The sequence below is a fragment of the Hippocampus guttulatus genome, chromosome 11, assembly GCF_054856545.1.
Source record: "Hippocampus guttulatus isolate MCC_2025c chromosome 11, RoL_Hgut_1.0, whole genome shotgun sequence".
In the NCBI taxonomy this organism is placed as follows: domain Eukaryota; kingdom Metazoa; phylum Chordata; class Actinopteri; order Syngnathiformes; family Syngnathidae; genus Hippocampus; species Hippocampus guttulatus.
Window position 1 is genome coordinate 7,615,581 of NC_141271.1, and position 19,735 is coordinate 7,635,315.

Sequence of the window (19,735 nt, forward strand, 5' to 3'; positions counted from 1 at the left end):
GTATTGATTATAATGTCAAGAACAAAGAAAGTTGAGTCTAAAATAGTATAGGAAAGATAGGGAAGAATAAAGAAGGCGGGTAAGAATAAAAAGGAGGAAGGAATGGAAGGAAAGCAAAGAAAAGAAGGCTGAAGACTGAATTAAAACCGAGTCTGAGGAAGGAAGGAAGTCAGGAAGTAAGTCAAAGTCTAACACAAAGGTCTCATCACAAAAAGATCCGTTTATTATGCCTGAAATACATATGTTTGTTACATCAGAATTCCTGTTAGATAGAAAACACCATAACTTTTTAAAATATAAGCAATGTACATTTAGTCATTCATTCTATTTATTTTTAGCTTTTAAAATACACATCCATAAATATTTCATATCTCTTTTGGTCTTCATTCTATCTTACAAAAAACAAAAACATCATACAGTGAATGTTAGAACAGTTGAAGGACCAATATTGAGTCAAAACGGCAAAGCCATCATAGTCAATGTAGATGCCATGAATGCGTTACGGGAATACATTTTCAACAGGTTGACATCACCATGACGGGTACGAGTACACTTTACATATTTGCGTATGCAGAAAAACACGAATGGTGCAAAGACGTCAAGCACTATTGGACCACACGACTACAATGACAGGTAGCATCACACAAGAAGAGACCACAGAGAGGTTCTAAAGGTTTAAGACACATGGGCAATGCGGACACCTTAACGCAATGTCCCTCTCCCAAATGGTGATTCAGAAAACTCCAAATTAATGAACAGTCAAGAGTCGAAGCTTTAGCGGTTCTTTGCTGAGGTTGTGCAGGATATCTAGGCGGCGCTGGAGCCAGGCCTGGCGGTGAGTTTTTGCCTGCTCCTGAAGTGCCCTTTGCAGGAGTAAACACTCTGGCTTTAAATACTGGGAACTTTGTTTGTCAAGCAGCGTGTTCAAGTACAGAAAACTCGCAGATGCTGACAAACGCCCTAAACACTAAATTTAAACATTCACAGGCCTACTCTGTTTTTAATCGACAAACCGAAATTCCAATGAAGTTGGGACATACAGTCGTGTAAAACAAAATACTACTGTTTTTCAACTTATATCCAATTGAATACACTGCAAAGATATTTGCTCAAACTGATCATTGTTCTGATCTTTTCACAAATAGTCAAGAAGAGTATTAAGAACAAAGTTTCGAGAACATAAAATTGCAAAGACTTTTGGGATCTCATCTTCTACGGTCCATTTCCTCAAAAGATTCAAATAATCTAGAGAAATATCTGTATGGTAGTGGCAAGGCCAAAACTAACATCGAATGCCTGTGACATTCGATCCCTCACGCATCACTGCACAAAAAAAACAGCATAACTGCAAAGCCCCTAATGCCATTTGTATCATATTTGATACATGCATCTTCATTATGTAACTCATTCTTTATATTACATTAAAAATCATCTGTATCAAATTTGATACTGCAGGTGATTTTCCCCAAATTATCACTTTCAGATGTAATCTACATAATGCTTATCAATGTGATACGACAAATATCTAAAACAACATGAAATATAAACAATCAAAAATATTTTTGAGGATTTTGCTACAAGGTTTAATCTCGGTTCCCAAAAATCGGATCTTTCTGGCTATTCCTATTCCTTGATGGGTCAGGCATTACAGGTTTTTAAATGATATACACACTTCAGAAAACCAATGTCAGTAAATACAGTTCGGCACTACATCAGTAAATGCAACTTAAAAGTCTACGATGCAAAACAAAGGCCATTTATCAACAACACCCAGAAACGCCGCCGGCTTCTCTGGCCCAAACTCCTCTGAGAAGGACTGGAGCAAAGTTGAAAAGTGTTCTATGGTCTGAGTTGACATTTCAAATTCATGTCCTCCGGGCCAAAGAGGATAAAGACCATTTGGATTGTTATCAGCGCAAAACTTCAAAGTCAGCATCTGCAATGGTGTTTGTGCCCATGGCATGGGTAACTTGCACATTGATGAAGGCACCATTAATGCTGAAAGGTGCAAACAGGTTTTGGAGCAACATATGCTGCCAAACAAGCAATGTCTTTTTCATGGACATCAGCGCTTATTTCAGCAAGACAAAGCAAGCCACATTCTGCATCTGTTACAACAATGTGGCCTTGTTGTGAAAGACTGCGAGTGTCTGCCAGCAGTCCAGACCTGTCTCCCATTGCAAAGGTGGAATCTGTAACGCATTATTAAGAGCAAAATAGACTTTTGGAGATCCCAGTGTATTTGGAAAGCTGATGTAACACAGTGGTAAACATGCCAAAATACAAACGATCAGTTTGAACATTAAATAACTTGTCTCTGTTGTGTATTCAATTGCATGTAGACTATAAAGGATTTGCAAAATCACTGTATTCTGCATTACACAACGACCCATCTATATTAGAATTGGGTTTGTATTAAACTGCAGAGACCTGACACCGACATAATTGATGCATTTTATTATAAGGCATGAGTGTTGTTTGTATTGGCCCATGTAAACTTATTCTTTGATCATAAAAATTAACTTATTAGAAACTCTAAATTATGCAATGGTGCATCTCAATAAATTTGATTACCGCAGAGAAGATACTACATTCTAGTAAAAAATTATAAAATATTCATATTAATAATAAAATTATAGTGAACCCCTGTATATTGGCAGTTCGGCATTCACAAATTCACCTATTTGTGGATTTCTTTTTGAAAACCTATCCTGTATCATTCGCTGAAAACTCATTCGCTTTTTTGTTCTCAAGTCGGTGTAATATGTATGACTTCAATGCCATCTTGTGGCATCTTGGTGCCAAGGAACTTATGTAAGTTGAAGTGAATTCAGGAGCTTCATTTAACCGTAGACGTGAGTAGTACTTTGCAACCATCTGGTGGCCTCCTCTAGCAAAGGAGATCCGAAGTTTCACTCAGATATTCGTATTACTTTTTGTTGCCATCTTGATCCATCTACAGGCAATTATAAGCTGTTTTAGGAGGGTGTGAATTACCTGAAGATTTGTACTCTGCGGCAGGCCTCAGTCCCTTTCCCTTTACGAAGAGCAGAGAAAAATGTCTCCACATTTATTACACAGACAGGAAAACACTTTGCCAAATACTACCTCATTTCTTTCCTAAATATTTTTTTGAATTATTTTGTGTCTAATTTCTTCAGAAGATGAATTGTGAGTTGTTTTTTTTAATCTGTAAACCATAATCATCAAAATTGCTTGTAAAAAATAAATCAGAAATATTTTACTCGGTGTTTCACAATTCAGTTTTCCCCAATTTTCTGGTTTGTTTATTGACATATCTATGTCGTATCCATTAGAATCATAACATGTTGAACGAGCAAACCTTCCGTATGGTTGCTAAGAGACAGAAACTCACTTGCAGCTACAAAAGCTGCCTCAAGCAGTGTCTCATTGCGAGGCCCAGACACCGAAAGAAGCCACCACGCAAATGTGCCCGCTAATGGCTTGTGATCAGCATTGGGATGCTTATACGACTTAAGACTGCTAGAGAGCCAGAAATATCCCACTAGCTTATGAGATCCAAACAACGCAAAGGAAACTACAACGCTTTAAAATATGGACACGGCCATCAGCCTATCATTTCATTTTCTTCTGCTCCTACAGTACCGTACCGATGACCTTAATTTCAATCAGGTCGGACCTAATTAATAAAACCTAATTCATTCATTCATCCATCCATTTCCGACTCCGCTTTGTCCACACGAGGATTGTGGGTGTGTTGGAGCCAATCCCAGCTATCTTCGGGCAATAGGCGGAGTACACCCCGAACCGGTTGCCAGCCAATCGCAGGACACACATAGACAAACAACCATTCGCTCTCACATTCACACCTAGGGACAATTTAGAGTGTTCAATTAGCCTGCCACCCATGTTTTTGGAATGTGGGAGGAAACCGCAGTACCCGGAGAAAACCCACACAGGCCCGGGGAGAACATGCAAACTCCACACAGGGAGGCCGTAGCTGGAATTGAACCCGGTACCTCTGCACTGTGAAGTCGACGTGCTAACCACTGGACTACCGGGCCGCCCTAATAAAACCTAATGCCAGCGTGAATTGCCAAAAGGGCTCATTTTGCCAGATCCCCGCATGTGATATTCCATATAACCTGGATGACCCCCTCCACGTGTCAGCGGCCTCGTGACGCGGACCTGGAAATATAATACTGTGGTTTGTTTTACGGGAGCGGATGCATTATTCATGTCAAAGATGGTCTGTGAGGTAAGAAGATCACCAGAGACACAGATTGAAAATGACTTTTTAGGATGTGAAGATATTTGAAACCGTTTTAGTTTTCACACCATAGTCTGGCAACCCATCTAAGCAGCAAACGAGTTGGGAATGAATTATTTTTGCCATCAGCTGGTTGGTGTAGCAAATGGTCTCATGCTAAACTCTTCCTATTGGCTTTCTTTTGATTTCTTTGGCAGCCTGTTTTGCATCCAAAGGAATCCAATGAGCAGGTCAGTCTAACCCTGCGGCAATAACAGGAGATCAACATAAACCTGTTTGGGCATGCGCTATCATCGCGGAGTCTGATAATGACGTAACTCGCATTACAATCATTACGTAGCGACATACAGACTTGTTTTCAGCCGAACAATTCAGAGATACCAAATCGGTGTCATGAGGGATCATCATCATGCGCGCCGTGGGAAATTATTTCACGAAATGAGTCTGAAATCGATTTATTTATGACAACTCATATGGTGGTTGGCACATTTGCCTCCCAGTTCTGAAGTTTTGTGTTCAAATCTGGGCTCCAGCCTTCCTTGTGTGACGTTTGCGTGTTCTCCCAGTGCAAAAACTTGCAGGATCAAAATATACAGACAAGACTCACGAAGTTTGGGTTCAAAGACGACATAGTAATACGAAGAAAAGACACCCAAAAGGCCAAAGTTAACAACCATCATCAACGACCAGTTGACGTTTTCACACATTCAAAGAGTCAATGTGTTCAATTAGAAAGACACGACACAGCCGAATCTATCTTTATTTAACGCACGTCCGTCTCTAACAGAGAGCGTCATACTGACTTACACCCTGTCGCACATGTCGCCGGAAATGGGGGGTCATGTGATCCGCACGTGTACTTTGAGCAAACAACCTCTCCAGTTACGCGTCCTTGCATTTCAACTTCTCCAAGTTAACATGGCAGGAAAACCAAAGGCCACCGAACAACCTGCATCATAATGCAGTTGCTTATGAATACTGTGCATACATTTCATTTATGTAACGTGATCATCTGTGAAATGACAGAGTTTCTGACAGGATATTACTGACTTCAAGCAGGAGAGGAGGAAATTCAAATTGACCGTGAAATTAAAGTCTAGTAATATCCAGCGTCTAAAACCAGAAAATCAAATTAGACTAAGCTTCATATGAATATAGAAACCATAATATACAAATATACAAAATTATTAGCTGGGTTCTTTTTTTTTTGTAGTGACGGTGTGCAAGGGGTCCAAATGCAAAAACAGCAAGGAAAGATTAATTAGAGGTGTGTGGGTTGGAGGTCTTAAATCCAGAAGCACTTATTTAGGATTCATTCAATAAATAAATTAAAATCCATATGGTCTGCTGACACTACTGTAATTTAAATGCTTAAAAAGAATGCCATCGATTCATGTGACATTTTTAAAGCTTTTTTTTCAAAATAATTTATTGATTCCATGTGACCCTTATATGATCTTTATATTAAATATGAAGAATGAAATAAAATCTCAGAATATTTTCTTATACAGTACGTTACTAATTCAACAAAATGGAGTTGAGTTAGACTGAGGCTCAATGTTCTGTCAGAAAATAAAGCGGTAATTTTGCGTCATTCAGAAAAGGCCTCTGTTCAGTTCGAACCACGGTAAGACTCTCACAGAGTAGAACTCACACTGCACCGACATCAGATGCGTCCGTTGCTGTGCGTGCTACTTCGGCGGCCGCTAAAGTTATGAGAGGTGTAGTGCAGCTCGGCCGCGGAGAATGTGGCTGCGGAGTTGTTGGAGGGAGGACTAGTGAGTCCAGAGGCCTCGCAGGCCAGTGCCACTTGCCTCAGGGCATCCAGGGAATCCATCTTGGCGCCGCGGAGCAGGTCGCTCTGACCCTGACGCAACATTAAGAGGACATCAATGTCTCTGCATGATTAGCAAAAACACTTTTTAAAAAAAATTAAATCCCGGTCTTGGTTTGAATTTGAGTCAAAATATAGTGTTGCACTCAATATGAATTGAAACATGGCTAAATAAGAATATAAATAAATGAATACTTGTAAGAAAAAAAATGCTACAATGTCAAATATCAAATAGACTTTCATCTTAACCCTTTAAGAGACAACGGTTACTAGAGTGGACAGCTATTCAAATGTTGTTTTCTCTTATATTCATTCATTCATTTTCCGATCCACTTATCCACGTCGTGGGGGGTGCCGGAGCCTATCCCAGCTGTCTTCAGGCAGCAGGCGGGGGACACCCTGAACCGGTTGTCAGCCAATCGCAGAGACGAACAACCATCCGTGCTCACACTCACACCTAGGGACAATTTGGAGTGTTCTATCAGCCTGCCATGCATGTTTTTGGAATGTGGGAGGAAACCGGAGTACCCGGAGAAAACCCACGAAGGCCTGGGGAGAACATGCAAACTCCACACTGGGAGGCCGGAGCTGGAATTGAACCCGGTACCTCTGCACTGTGAGGTCAACGCACTAACCACTCGTCCACCGGGCCGCTTCTCCTACGTTAATTAATCTTAATATCACAGATGTGAATCAAAAACTACATTGGACCCATATGTCTGTTACCTTCCACTGCCATAATTTTTTTGATTTGAAGACTTGATTAAAAAAAAATCCTGATGTAGGTTAGAATTATTTGTGCATGAAAAGGTTAATATTTGTGAACTGTATGAGTTTTACTTGCCGTACCTTGAGCACAGTGACGTTCCAGGTGAAACTTTCGACAGCTTTGCTCAGCTTGCATCCTTTCATTCCTTCCTTCTCCGCCAACCGAGACAGATCTTCATGGAATTCCATGCCTACAAAATACACCGTTACACACACACAATCAGGTTATCTGGTTTGTGATCCAAAATGAGCTCTCGGTTGCACACCGCTTCAAACTACAACCGCATTAATAAACATTGTGAAATGAATACCTCTCAGTGTTCATCACAAGTGAGGATTATGATTGTTTACCTTCTTTCTGCACCTGAGCAATCCTATCCTGGACCCCATCGGCATTTTCAATCAATTGTTTCTGAGCCGCAATCATCTGAAACCAAAAAATATATATATTGTGTTGAAAAAAGACTTATTAGCACAGTTGGCTGTTTCACTCACCAAGCGACGATGTTGTTCCCATTAGTTTAACTCGATGTTCTTGCAACAAAGATCAGAATGGTTCAGGGAAGTTACATCTCAAAACACACATGACCAAAAGTTGAGCCGTGATGTCAACAATGCGAGCCAGAGGGAAATGTGATGTCACTTTCAGTCGACATCAGAGAGCGCTCTTGGCCAAAATGGTGGCCTCCTGATAAAAATGGATTCATCGGCTTTTACTCCACTACCTTTGTTGCTATAAGATTTTCAAGTGGGAAAATGTATAAAAAATGAATGAACCTCAAACATTCCCCAAAAGGACTCCACCCAAAATTGTGCCTACTATAAATGGATGCGGGAGCTGCGATATGCAAAATGTAGTCCATAGCACAGTTCGGTATGTGACACGATAAACTTTCTACATGGGCAAGGGCAAAGTATTGCGACATGGAGCCATTCCACTTGCAGAAAGTGGAGGGGTTGTCACAGTGAGAGGGAAACTTCACCATTTGAGCAAGATTTCAGTGAAAAATGATGTGACGTCGCAATTACTCTTAATGCAGCATTTTGACATAGCTCTTTGATGAACAAAAAAAACCATCAGTCCCCTCCAAAAGTGGTTTAGTGGTTGGCTTCAAACAAAACGTGCTCTGTCCACAGTTGTTTTAACACCAAGAGATGTAAATACCACAAAATAAAAGCTGCACTTTGGAACTTTTGTCTCATATTTGTCTATCCCTTTTTCATGCACCAATAATGATAACCTGCAACCTGATAACACGATAAGCTGTCCACTGTAGTAACCGCTGTGCCTGAAAGGGCTATTGTCTATTATACAAACAAAACAAAACAATTGACCTTGCCGTTCCGATACATTTTGTCTCGCCTAATATAGAATTTACTAGATGGGAAGCTCACAATTTCTTCAACAAATCTAATCTCTGGCCTGAATGGAAATATTTTCCCACACCTTAATCAAGCACGGCTTTGAGTACTTGAAATCAAAAAAAGGGCCTTCGCCATATTGTTCCCAACTTGGCTGCATACAATTGTCCCGAACTGTCATGGTAACTTGTGATGACGAACCAACTTCTAATGCCTCGTCTAACCCAAATGCAAATAGTTTACATGCTGGCTTTTTCTAGGTCTGATCATCTACACCACTGGTACTGTGAGGCAAAATATGAATCCGCCATGGATGCATGACAATGTGTGGAGGTGTAACAGCCGAGCGGTGACACAGGTGGGAGGGAGGCCTCCTGAGATGGAGAGGGAGCGGCTGGACGCATGGGATGCGTGAGCTTGACGAGGCGTGTGGGTGACTGCTTCACGCGTTTCATCAAGTGTCTCTCTGCATACTCAATGCCACAAATATGTATGTGTGTGTGTGGGGGGGGGGGGGGGGGGGGGGCACTGCAATTTGATGTTTTCACATTATAGAGTGTCGGCCCGGGGGCGATGTTGTAATGTTGCACTTTTTCGGTCCAGTAACAAGGCTGGATGGATTTTAATCACACATTGTCATGGTGCTGAATTGTGTTTTGTATAAATTAGCAAATATGAGAACTCGCTAGGTTAAATTTTCAGCATGGTTTAAAAAACGGAAGCCTCTTGCACTCAAGAGATATTGCCGCAACTGTGTCTTCACACAATAATGCCTAGTCTTGGACAGCAAAAGAATTATTTTCGGTACATAAATAAATAATGGACAGCAAAAAATAAATGAATACTGTACTGTTTTGTGTCATGTGCTCACACAGTGTCCCGGGTTTGAGAGTCGCCAACTCACATGTTCGCTTTTTTTTTTCTTTAAACCTGTCCTCTGATATTCACTGAAAAATCCACATATTTTGCGGTCTTGGTGCTTAGGCCAAAGCAATAAAAGTATTATTTTGTTACAATTGCGTGGCATTTTTGTGGCAAGGATCGATTGGAAGTGAGTTGAGGTGTTTCATTTAGACAAAACTAGTGCTTTGGCACCATCTTGTGACATCTACAGGCAACTAAAAGCCTTTGCGGATGGGAGGGCATCGCTTGGTCCCTACCCACCAAAAATAGCAGAGCTTCACCCCCCCACCCCAACACACACACACACACACAAACAGGTGTCTGTTGTGGCTGATACTCCCTCCGAAGGTCAAACATTTTCATCCCAACATTCCATGTCAGTGCCTTCTACACAGAATAGCGACATGTGAAACAGATTCTAGATTCACATTCCGGGAGTTATCATGTGCTAACATTTGTGAAATTTATCCTAAAGTAAAAAAAATAAAACTTCAAACTCATGTTGGTGCTACACTGCCTTGTTGTGTGAGAACTTAATATCAGTGGACCAGCCAGGATACCCGTCATGACTCATTAACACTCATTTCAATGCCAATGCTGTTTAGTATTTCGCACAGACAAATTATTTTAATTGTGTTAGCGTGTTCATTTATCGGACACCATCATCATGAATTACAGATGTAGATTAACAAATGCACGTTTAGAACTGTACATTGTTTTACCACACTGGCTCAAAAGTCAATAACAACCTAAATAAAATACAATAAATAGTAATGTGAGTGGGTGGGAGCAAATGAAAAAAAAACAAGACGAAACAAAGCAATTTTCTTCGCTATGTATTTTTGGAAAAAAAAGCATCCTGTTTTTAAGAAGCTTTGCAGAAAGGCTAATAATAATAATGATAGCTCTTTTCGATACAAGTCATAAATCTGCTGGGGCAAACAGTTGCAGCATTATTTTAAGTAACATAAAAGTAACATAAAAGGTAGAATTATAAAATAGGCCAATGCACAATGAATAGAAATTCAAGATAATTAAAATACCAATTTGAACACATGGGGTGCACTGACCGTGTCATATGCAGAGAGCAGCTTGCGGGTGGGCTCGGACACACTGACGAGGGCCTCCAGACACGGGTAGCCATCCTTGAGCACCATGGTGGCCCCCATGGTGCCCTCCGGGCTCTGCAGCCTGGTGGCCAGGCTCTGGATGCACTGCTTGAGTTTGGCCACTGTGGGGAGCCCACACTGCTCTTTGAAACTGGCCATGGTGCCCTGAAAGCAGCACCAGAATATGAATCATATTAACAACCAAAAAAATAAAAAGAATTGCAGCGAGACCAGCATAGACTTGGCCTGACCAAACGAGATGAACACCACATGCCACCTGAGTGCGAGTTTGAGCAAGTGTGTGATTTGCAGCAAAGGCAAGATGAATGATGGACTGTCACCGATGAGCCAACAGTAGGTGTGTGTGTGTGTGTGTGTGTGTGTGTGTGTGTGTGTGTGTGTGTGTGTGTGTGTGTGTGTGTGTGTGTGTGTTAAAATAGGTGGGTGAGTGGCGGTAAGGTTTCCAATGTTGCTGCTATTTATACATACTTACAATCACCCGCCTCTCTTCTTTTTCTTTTTTTTTGTGATTCTTTTCACAGCTGACTTTTTGCGCCATTATGTAGTCTTTTGTATTTTATGTCAAGATAGCTCTTCCCAGATATTTTAATCTCAAAACAAAATTATAACTTTCTTTTCCTCCATGAAACCCAAAACTGACTAAAAAAAATACAATAAAACAAACATGATGACCAGAAATACAAGAAATTGGACTACCGGATGACCTGGATCAATAATACTGATGATCATTCTATTCAATCCAATAAAAATTGACCTGCAACCAATTTTGGCCACAGACCCTCAATTTGGGAAACACTCACACACATATCGTACACCTTTAAGCTTTTATGTGCCATCTTATTTCTGTCAAATAAAGTTAACTATGAGCCAGAGTAAAAACTAAAGCCTACCGATATCTTATCACAATGTTGACGGTCAGACTGCATTATGTTACAGTGATTTATAGGTATAATAAATATACATTCTACGAATAAAATCGCTACTTTTTTTTTTCATGAACACTTAGGCCCAATAAGCTACTGTAGTCAGTACATGGAGCGCTTAGAATCTTTTTAGGTGCAACTTGGTTTAGAGAGTTTTTTCACAAGTGGTGCAAGTAATCGTGCCACTTTAAATTGTGACTGTGAGAGCGGCATTGAAATAGAGTTTAAGATTGGGATAGGTAGAAATGTGTCCTTTCCTTGTTACTAAATAGGGTAATCAATTAGCAATAGTTCTTAGTGCAGTTGTGCACCAATGCAGCCACAATTATAAAGATTTTGTTCAATTGATCCAAAAGTAATCACTTAACTTTGTAAAGGCAGAATCATTGACACACTTCTTGTATTGGGGTCTTCTTAGGGTGGACTTGCACCCATTGAAGCAAACTTATAACAGCAAACTTTACCTGAGCTTCTTCCCGCAGGTCCATCACCTCTTTGAGAGGTGCACTGGCCAGTTTGAAAATCTCATCCACCGCCTTGATACCCGTGTTCCTCAAGGTGACATACTCGCGCCCGCGCCGGCTGCCCCGCCTCACCGACAGGCCCCTGCGGTGGACCTTGCCGCCCCCTCGCCGGTTGGTGACGGCTACATGCAAAAAGAGGCTGGCGTGGGGTAAGGGCTCCCCCATCAAGCCCAGCAGGGGCACGTTGCGGTAGCCGGACTGAAGGCACTCGAACGCCACGCTGAACTGGCCAATGAAGTCATCTCCAATGTAGTCATCGTCCAGCACAACGAAACGAAGGAGGGCTAACTCGGGCATGTTCACCTATAGATGGAGGAAAAGGACGAACCGGTCATGTGACGAACAACCAACAGGTTTTTATTGCTTTTATAAGTTAATATACGCAAAAGTGCATTTTGCCAAACTGCAAATTGTATGTCAGGACTCTTTTAACACAGACTAAAGAAAAAAAAAGACATTTTTTTAAAATCAGCGTCAAAAATAGATTTTGTGACAAATAAAGCCATCTTGATGGCCCGGGGGTCCGGTGGGTAGCGCGTCGACCTCACAGTGCAGTTTGCATGTCTGTGTGGAGTTTGCATGTTCTCCCCGGGCCTGTGTGGGTTTTCTCCGGGTACTGCGGTTTCCTACCACATTCCAAAAACATGCATGGCAGTTTAATGGAACACTCTAAATTGTCCCTAAGTGTGAATGTGAGCGCGGATGGTTGTTTGTCTCTGTGTGCCCTGCGATTGGCTAGCAACCGGTTGAGGGTGCCCGAAGGCGACTGGGATAGGCTCCAGCACGCCCCGCGACCCTTGTGAGGATAAAGCCGTTCAGAAAATGAAAATGGAAAAAAAAAAGAAAGCCATCAGTGATTAAAATCTGCTGTTGACTCGTGTTATGGAAATCAAAAAGGTTGGGATCGCAAAGTCACATATGTGATATACACTGTATGGCTGAAAATATTGAAAAGTGAAGAAAATATGATGAAAAATGAATGCTTATTTCATTTCACTCAGGAACTATGCGGACACACTCAGCACATTCGTAATGGGGCACCTACAGCAAATTCTAGAAGACGTCGCAGGTGTCATTGGGAATTGTTTAAAATTGGTGAGGTCAGCAAAGTCATCCAAGCATGCCCTTGTCTCCCTTGCATTGTGTACACGGAACAGAAAAGGGATCTTCACCAAGTACTGAGCATGTGGCGTGTCACAAAACCGTATATATTGCATCTCTGCGTTTAGCTTTGAGAGGGAGACAAATATGAAAAAAAGAAAGAAAAGCTACATCGAGTGTTCACATCATGTCGCGACAACCCTGAGCCACACGGAGGCTTAAACAGAGCTCCCTGCTATGAGCTGTCACTTGCCAAGCCATCGAGGTGCAGCATCCACTTTAATTACACGCTACAATAAAAGGCATGTCCCGCCGCGCCGCACAGGGGCTTGCAATATTAAATTGCACACATTTCCAAGGAAGCCTCCGCACTAATAAGGTGGCAGGAGAAGCTGAAGAAAAGTGGCGGAACGGCGAGTGTGTTGGCAGCGTGACTCCATTATTGCTTTGTGCGCATGAAGACGAGTAGGCAATGCTCAATTAGGAGGTGTAATCGTGCACACAAACACAAGTCAGAGTTCTACTATATCACCATAACGCACATACTGCAGACGGTACTCTGTATAATCTATGTATATTTTTTCCGTGATGCGGCAATGTATAGATAAAGCGATTTTTTATTTTAAACATTTTTAACTGTCAAATGTAATACAAGTTAACCACTGTACTGTAAAATGACACTCAAATAAAGCCCCTTACCTTGTGGAGTACTAAAAATGCGCTGTGTGTTGTAGGCTAGCATGTCTAATTTTTTTCATGATCGTCATTAGCCGTTATACTTGGAGCAACATGCTAGTTACCTGCTAGCATATGATTGAATTAAGTATTGAACGTTGTGCATTTAACTGATATGTAATTAATTGTGCTGCTCGTGTTTTATTGAGCATCCAGACCATTTCCTAGGCCACAATAACTTCGATTTCCCCTTCTATGGTTAACATTACAAATTTCGCATTTGCTAGTTCATGTAGTTGAACTCTTAGCTTTCACAACTCTTTAGTCTAATTTTATTCTCTGCGCGCGCGCGCATGTGTGTGTGTGTATGTGTGTGCGTGCATGCATTCGTGCATGTGTATGTGTCACTCAGCTCAGTCACTCACAAAAGCTGTGAGTGAGACCTAAGTTGTGCAGAGCGCAGTGTTTCATACATGGCCAACCCAGACAGACAACCCCAGCAGACTGCGTGTGTGCATGTGCCAGTGTGTGCGTGTGTGTGTGTGTGTGTGTGTGTGTGTGTGTGTGTGTGTGTGTGTGTGTGTGTGTGTGTGTGTGTGTGTGTGTTGCGCCAGCAGTAACTGAACAGAATAGCTCTGTGACATTTAATTCAATGACGCGGCAATGTTGAGTCGCGCAGGAAATGGTAAGAGGCAATTCAGCCTGCTTGAGGACAATGTTCTTAATTAGAGCAAGCAATTGCCGAAACCAAATGCTGTGGTCAGACCAAATGTGAGTTGAACTATTCTTGTGATATGAGAAAGTCAATGTGTTCACGCAGATAGGTGCGAATCTGTATCGGGCGGCACGATTCGTGCATTTGAGGGGATGTGAGTGGGGGCAAACACATTGAGTTTGAATTGGAAGACACACATGACATTGCAACAGCCGATTAGCGTTGAGAATGGATTTACTACGTCACACAATATTTGTCCTTATTTAAAATGCCATTTTTGTCATACATGTGGTGATAAAGTGTGCAGTCCTACTGTCTGTGGTGGCTGCAGTAGCACCGATGAAAAACTGTAGCCACTTCATTTAAGTTTCCCATCCCCCTTGTGGGTCTCTTCAAGAGGTGAGTTTTATTATCTAGTGGTTAATATCTCCTTATAAATATTTTTTTACTATACTGACAGCATCGTCTGTAAGTAAATAAATGATAGCTTCTGCCCTCCATAGATTAATTTACTTTGCCTAATTTCCAACGGGAAAAATTATGTACATCACATAATTCGAAATTATTTATGGCAGTCACTGATGGCATAGTGGTACATTTGCCGGACTTCGTCGCAGACGGCGTGGGATCAGAGGCTTCTCAGCTACGCTGTGAATTTGAGTGTCTGACTCAGTCTGTGTGTGCCATGACACTGATTGGCGCCCAGCACCGCCTGTCACCAAAGTCAGCCGGGATAGTCTCCAGATCACCTGCGACCCTGAACACGATAAGGGATATAGGGGATGGTTTAATGGAGGGTTGGATGACTTATTGTCTGGTTGTTGATGAGAGTTGTGCTTTTGGCTTAGTATTTCAAAGTGCAAGCAGGAAAATATTTTAAAAGTTGTAATGATTGAAAAAAGCCACCGACGGCTGTGTCTTGAAAAAATGATCCCGTGGTACCATGGCAACAGTTAAATTATGGCAAAGCGTGATTGCTGGTAATTTTCTCTGATGTACAAGACGCAAAGAGCAAAACAAGAAAGAAAAATACAAACCCTCTTCACATCTCTACAAATGAAATTTGGAGCTCGCATCTTCAGTCAAACTAAAGGTTAAACAGTCATTTATGGCGTGTGCAATTATATTATAACTCGGGAGTTATAACTTCACAAACAGGGAGCTGAAGTTACTGCCAACATTTGTTACTTTCGAAAGTCAAATGCTGTAAGACCCACCAGGCACCGGGCAGAGGCAGCCATACTCGACCTAAGTTGATCGTTTGCGTACAAAAAAGAAAAATAATTTTTAAAAAAACAATTACATTTTACACAAAAATAAGAGCCTCTTATACATTCTGACGCCTTCCTCTCACTCTAGTGGCTGGGGGAGGCAATTGTATTTTTAAATACGCCAAGGGAAAAAAAAATTGTGACTCTGTAAAAAAATTCAAATTCACTGGGTATTTGTTGACTTTTTTTTTTAATCATTTCATTTTGACAAGGGTGTTAACAACACTCTTTTCTGTGGCGTGTCAAGGCACATTTATTTTCACTTGACAGGGACAAAGTCAAAGTCATCCAGTCCTCAAAAATGATCATTTTTGATGACCACTCAAATAGATCGGCGAGGTACTGTGTCTCATACACAGTAAAAATACTTCAAATTTACTTTTGAGTGTTTTTCTCTCTTCCAAGTGTAAATTTCACTCTGTTTAGTCCGGGACCATCTTTTTGGAGTAAAATACACTGTAAGAAGTGTACTACTAAAGCGCTGCAATGAAAGAACGGCAACCATGTATTGGATGACCCGACTGTTAAGGAATTGCAATAGAGAGAGAAAACGGGTGAGGAATAAAGTGCGCTGATATTCTGAGAGGTCGTTGCCAATGATTGTCTCAAGAAATCCACGTCAATTCCAACTGGGAAGTTGTCTTTACTTATTTTTCTGGTGTGTCAATCACAAAATGGAAAATTGATGATTTTCACATCGGCAATGTTTTAGGCTTTAGCTCACAACATGGACGTATGACTTCCAATCAATCCAATTTTTTTTTCTTCAAGATAAAAAATACTATTTCAATCTGGGATTGACGATTTTTTTTTCCTTTCACTTTGGCCCTAACACTCCTTTGTACTTTAGTGCAATTCTTAATCCTCAAAATAGTTCAGTTACCATTGAGTCATTCAATTGGGGAATTTTATTGAGCTTTTTATACTTGTATTTATTTAATTAGTCATTTTAATCCTCTATGGCTTTTGTGATGCTAAAAAGAGATGTGTCAATTGTTATTCTGGTAAGAATATTGCTAATAATTTCAGCGCTCAAAAAGATTCAAGGCGCCACACGAGTGATTTGTGTTTGAATCATAAGACTTACATAAAATTCCGTTGGTGCCCCTCACCCGCTCCTCCACCAGCTTTTAACAAGCCAATGTCCTTGCTTTTTATTATATTTGCAAAATGTATTCAGATGCAGAGCAGCACGTTATAGCAAGTATCACGAAATCTTACTTGGAATTCAAAGGTCTCGTCAAAGAGGGGGTCGTCCTGGTTCTGCAGAGCAGTGCGTGTGCGCTGCTCCGCACAGTCAGCAGGGACTCCGTGTAGTTCCAGAACCACGTAGGGGTCAATGACCTCTCCCTTGGCACCTGATCCCTGAGGTTTGGGTAGGTTGTGTGCACTAATAACCTGTTTGGCAGAACATGACATCAGAGGGAACCCAGGAGGTGGTGTATTTGAAAATACCATATTTCCTCAAATAGTGGCCACCCGTAATATAAAAGCTTTGCCCAAATTAGGCGCTACATGCCACATCAGACGAATAAACACCATTCATCAAATACAGTAGATGCCTCCAACTTCCTATCAGCAGACATAAAAAATTAATATTATATTTCTATTTATAATTCTGTTACTAACCAAATCAGCAGCACTTACTACGGCATGTTGTTTCCTTCACAGTATTAAAGTAAAGGTTTATGTTATCTAGATCTTTAATGGAATTTAGAGTTTGAGTAGACTCTGATATATGGTCACTCCACAATGTTGTGTGCATCCATTTTTAGTCATTCATTTTGCGATCCGCTTTATCCTCACAAGGGTCGTGCTGGAGCCTATCCCAGCTGTCTTCGGGCAGTAGACGGGGGGACACCCTGAACCGGTTGCCAGCCAGTCACAAGGCACACAGAGACGAACAACCATCCGGGCTCACACTCACACCTAGGGACAATTTAGTGTTCAATCAGCCTGCCATGCATGGTTTTTGGAATGTGGGAGGAAACTGGAGTACCTGGAGAAAACCCACACAGGCCCGGGGAGAACATGCAAACTCCACACAGAGAGGCCGGAGCTGGGATTGAACCCGGTACATCTGCACTGTGAGGTCAACATGCTAACCACTGGACCATCGGGCCGCATCCATTTTTATGTTTCAGGAAACTAGGCCAATTAATTCTTTTGCTATGTATCTATCGATTTTCTGCACGGCTTATCCACATTAGAGTCACCTATGATATACAACTCGCCAGCTAATCATATACAGAGAAAAGAACATTTACACCCACATTCACAAGGACAATCCTTTCACCTATCTGAAGTTCAGTAAATAAATGAAAAGTGGCCTGCCACTATGTGGGGAAATATGGCAATGAAGTGTTAAATAATATATAATGGAAAGAAACCTTAATGCGAAGAGTTTGCGGTGGGACACCAGGCACGCAGCCATGTGTATGGGCGCTGAAATAGGATACTTCGTCCCTCATGACGGCAGGTCGGAGGACGTAACCACACCCTCCATTTTGAGAGAAGCGGCCCCTGTGAAGGTCCAGCATGGCGCCGGGGGTCTGCTGGTTTAAGGCCACGAGCTGCACACCACCTTTCCAGTATCCCTGCGGGTTTGGGTTACTGGAATCCAGACGCACCGAGCTGGGCCGCACCCTCGTTAAAGTGCGCTTGGTGAACATGACAAGGTCTTCCGGACTCTCTGTGGCCAGCCGCCCGGCCTCCCCTTCACCCAAGGAGCACAGCGTCCAATAGGGTGTCTCGTTCACCGAGGGAGTGCCGGGAGAGCCGGGACTGCTGGGCGGCGAGTGCTGCTTGCGAACAGCTCGTTGGGCGTAAAAGTGGCGGCTGTCTATCCGAGCGATTGCCACCAGGTCCGAGAGTTCTTTGTGGAGGCGCAGTTTCCTCGGCTGAGAGGGTGGAGGTACCACCAAAACCACACCCAGATCCTCCTCACCCGGGATGGTCAACCGCCGCCCGGCCAGAGGACCCCCTCCTCCGATCTCTTCTTCCTCCTCAGACACTTCCCCGTCGGATCCTTCATGATCCGGAGGGAGCTTCTTGCCCACTATTAGGACACGTCCCTTCAGTTGCTCAGGGGATGGTAAGGTGGTGGCTCGACCTCCCAAGCTGACTGGTAGGGATTCCGGAGTGTAAAGCCGGGAGCCAAGTACTTTCTTCAGATGCTGTGCCATCGTACGCTGCTGGGCTAGTGAGCAGCGTTGGCACAAGTAGACCAGGAGTGGGTACCGCGACGTCAGGAAGGCGTACTTGTTGACCACCTCCAAAGCGGAGCGGATGGTGACGGGTGCGTGGTGGTGGTAATGCTGATGATGGTGGCAAGGGATGTCTGGACCATAGTCAACCCCGAGGAGAGGCTCTCCTTCTGGGCCATCAGTTACTCCGAGCTCCAGGCACCGACAGCCAGACTGAAGGGCTTTGATAAGCCCGCCAAGGTCTGCTCTGCCATGGACCTGATCATCCAGAAGGTAGGACCGGTACGAGGTGCTGACAAAACAATCGGCAGAATTAGTGAATAACATCGGTTTACAGATTTTTAATACATTTCTTGATAAGCGATGCAATGAAACATTTTTGCGTTGATTGCGAATTAGTCCTCGTTTTTTTTCTCTACCACATCAGGTTTTCAAAATAATGATAATATTAACAATAATATAGTAATATACTTAGTAATATTTATGATGTAAGGGTGAGGTTCAGAAACTCTCATGACAATAATGTTAGTTAGCACAACAATGCAAGCTGTTTGCTCCAAAATAAATTGCTGGGTTGTTTTTAACTTTTATTTTTAAGTAATTGGTTCTGTAAACTCTCATTTCTTTTTTGAAAATACGGGAAAGTTAATTTTGACATGATCAAAAGTTGAAATATTTTGTTGACTTGCACAACTTAAAATGTTATCGACGTTTGTTGCCTTTTAATAAATAAATTAACGTTCACTCAACTTTTTGTTTTTGTAACCTGAGCACGTTTCCAATCACAAGTTAATTGGACAGCAAAGAATGTTTGTTTGTTTTTTGGCCTTTGTGGATACACTTGTTCCAAAAGTGGAGTATGTTAGGAGAAAAAGAACACAGCCAACCTCCTATTTAAGGAATGGTATTTGCGTATCAAAACCTACCCTCCCAAAATCTACCCTCCATTATTCTGGTCAAAGAAATTAAAAAAAAAAAACTAAAATACTTTGGCACCATCAGCTGTGTGCCAAGGAGTTCCTTGGAGGTTGAAGTGAGTTGAGGAGTTTCATTTACACAAAAGTAGTGCTT

General features: G+C 42.0%; 1 protein-coding gene across 1 annotated transcript in view; it reads right to left on the reverse strand.

Moving 5' to 3' along the window:
* Window positions 1–200: 200 nt before the first annotated feature.
* The window catches only part of plcl1 (phospholipase C like 1), a 76,765-nt gene continuing 57,230 nt past the window's right edge, over window positions 201–19,735 (reverse strand). The window contains exons 6-12 of the mRNA XM_086123796.1: window positions 17,849–18,956; window positions 16,680–16,856; window positions 11,637–11,999; window positions 10,190–10,393; window positions 7,206–7,281; window positions 6,936–7,045; window positions 201–6,119 (exon numbers count right to left, since the gene is read on the reverse strand). Coding sequence (XP_085979922.1) covers window positions 5,919–6,119; window positions 6,936–7,045; window positions 7,206–7,281; window positions 10,190–10,393; window positions 11,637–11,999; window positions 16,680–16,856; window positions 17,849–18,956 — 2,239 coding nt within the window. The 3' untranslated portion in view covers window positions 201–5,918. The remainder of the gene's footprint in view (window positions 6,120–6,935; window positions 7,046–7,205; window positions 7,282–10,189; window positions 10,394–11,636; window positions 12,000–16,679; window positions 16,857–17,848; window positions 18,957–19,735) is intronic.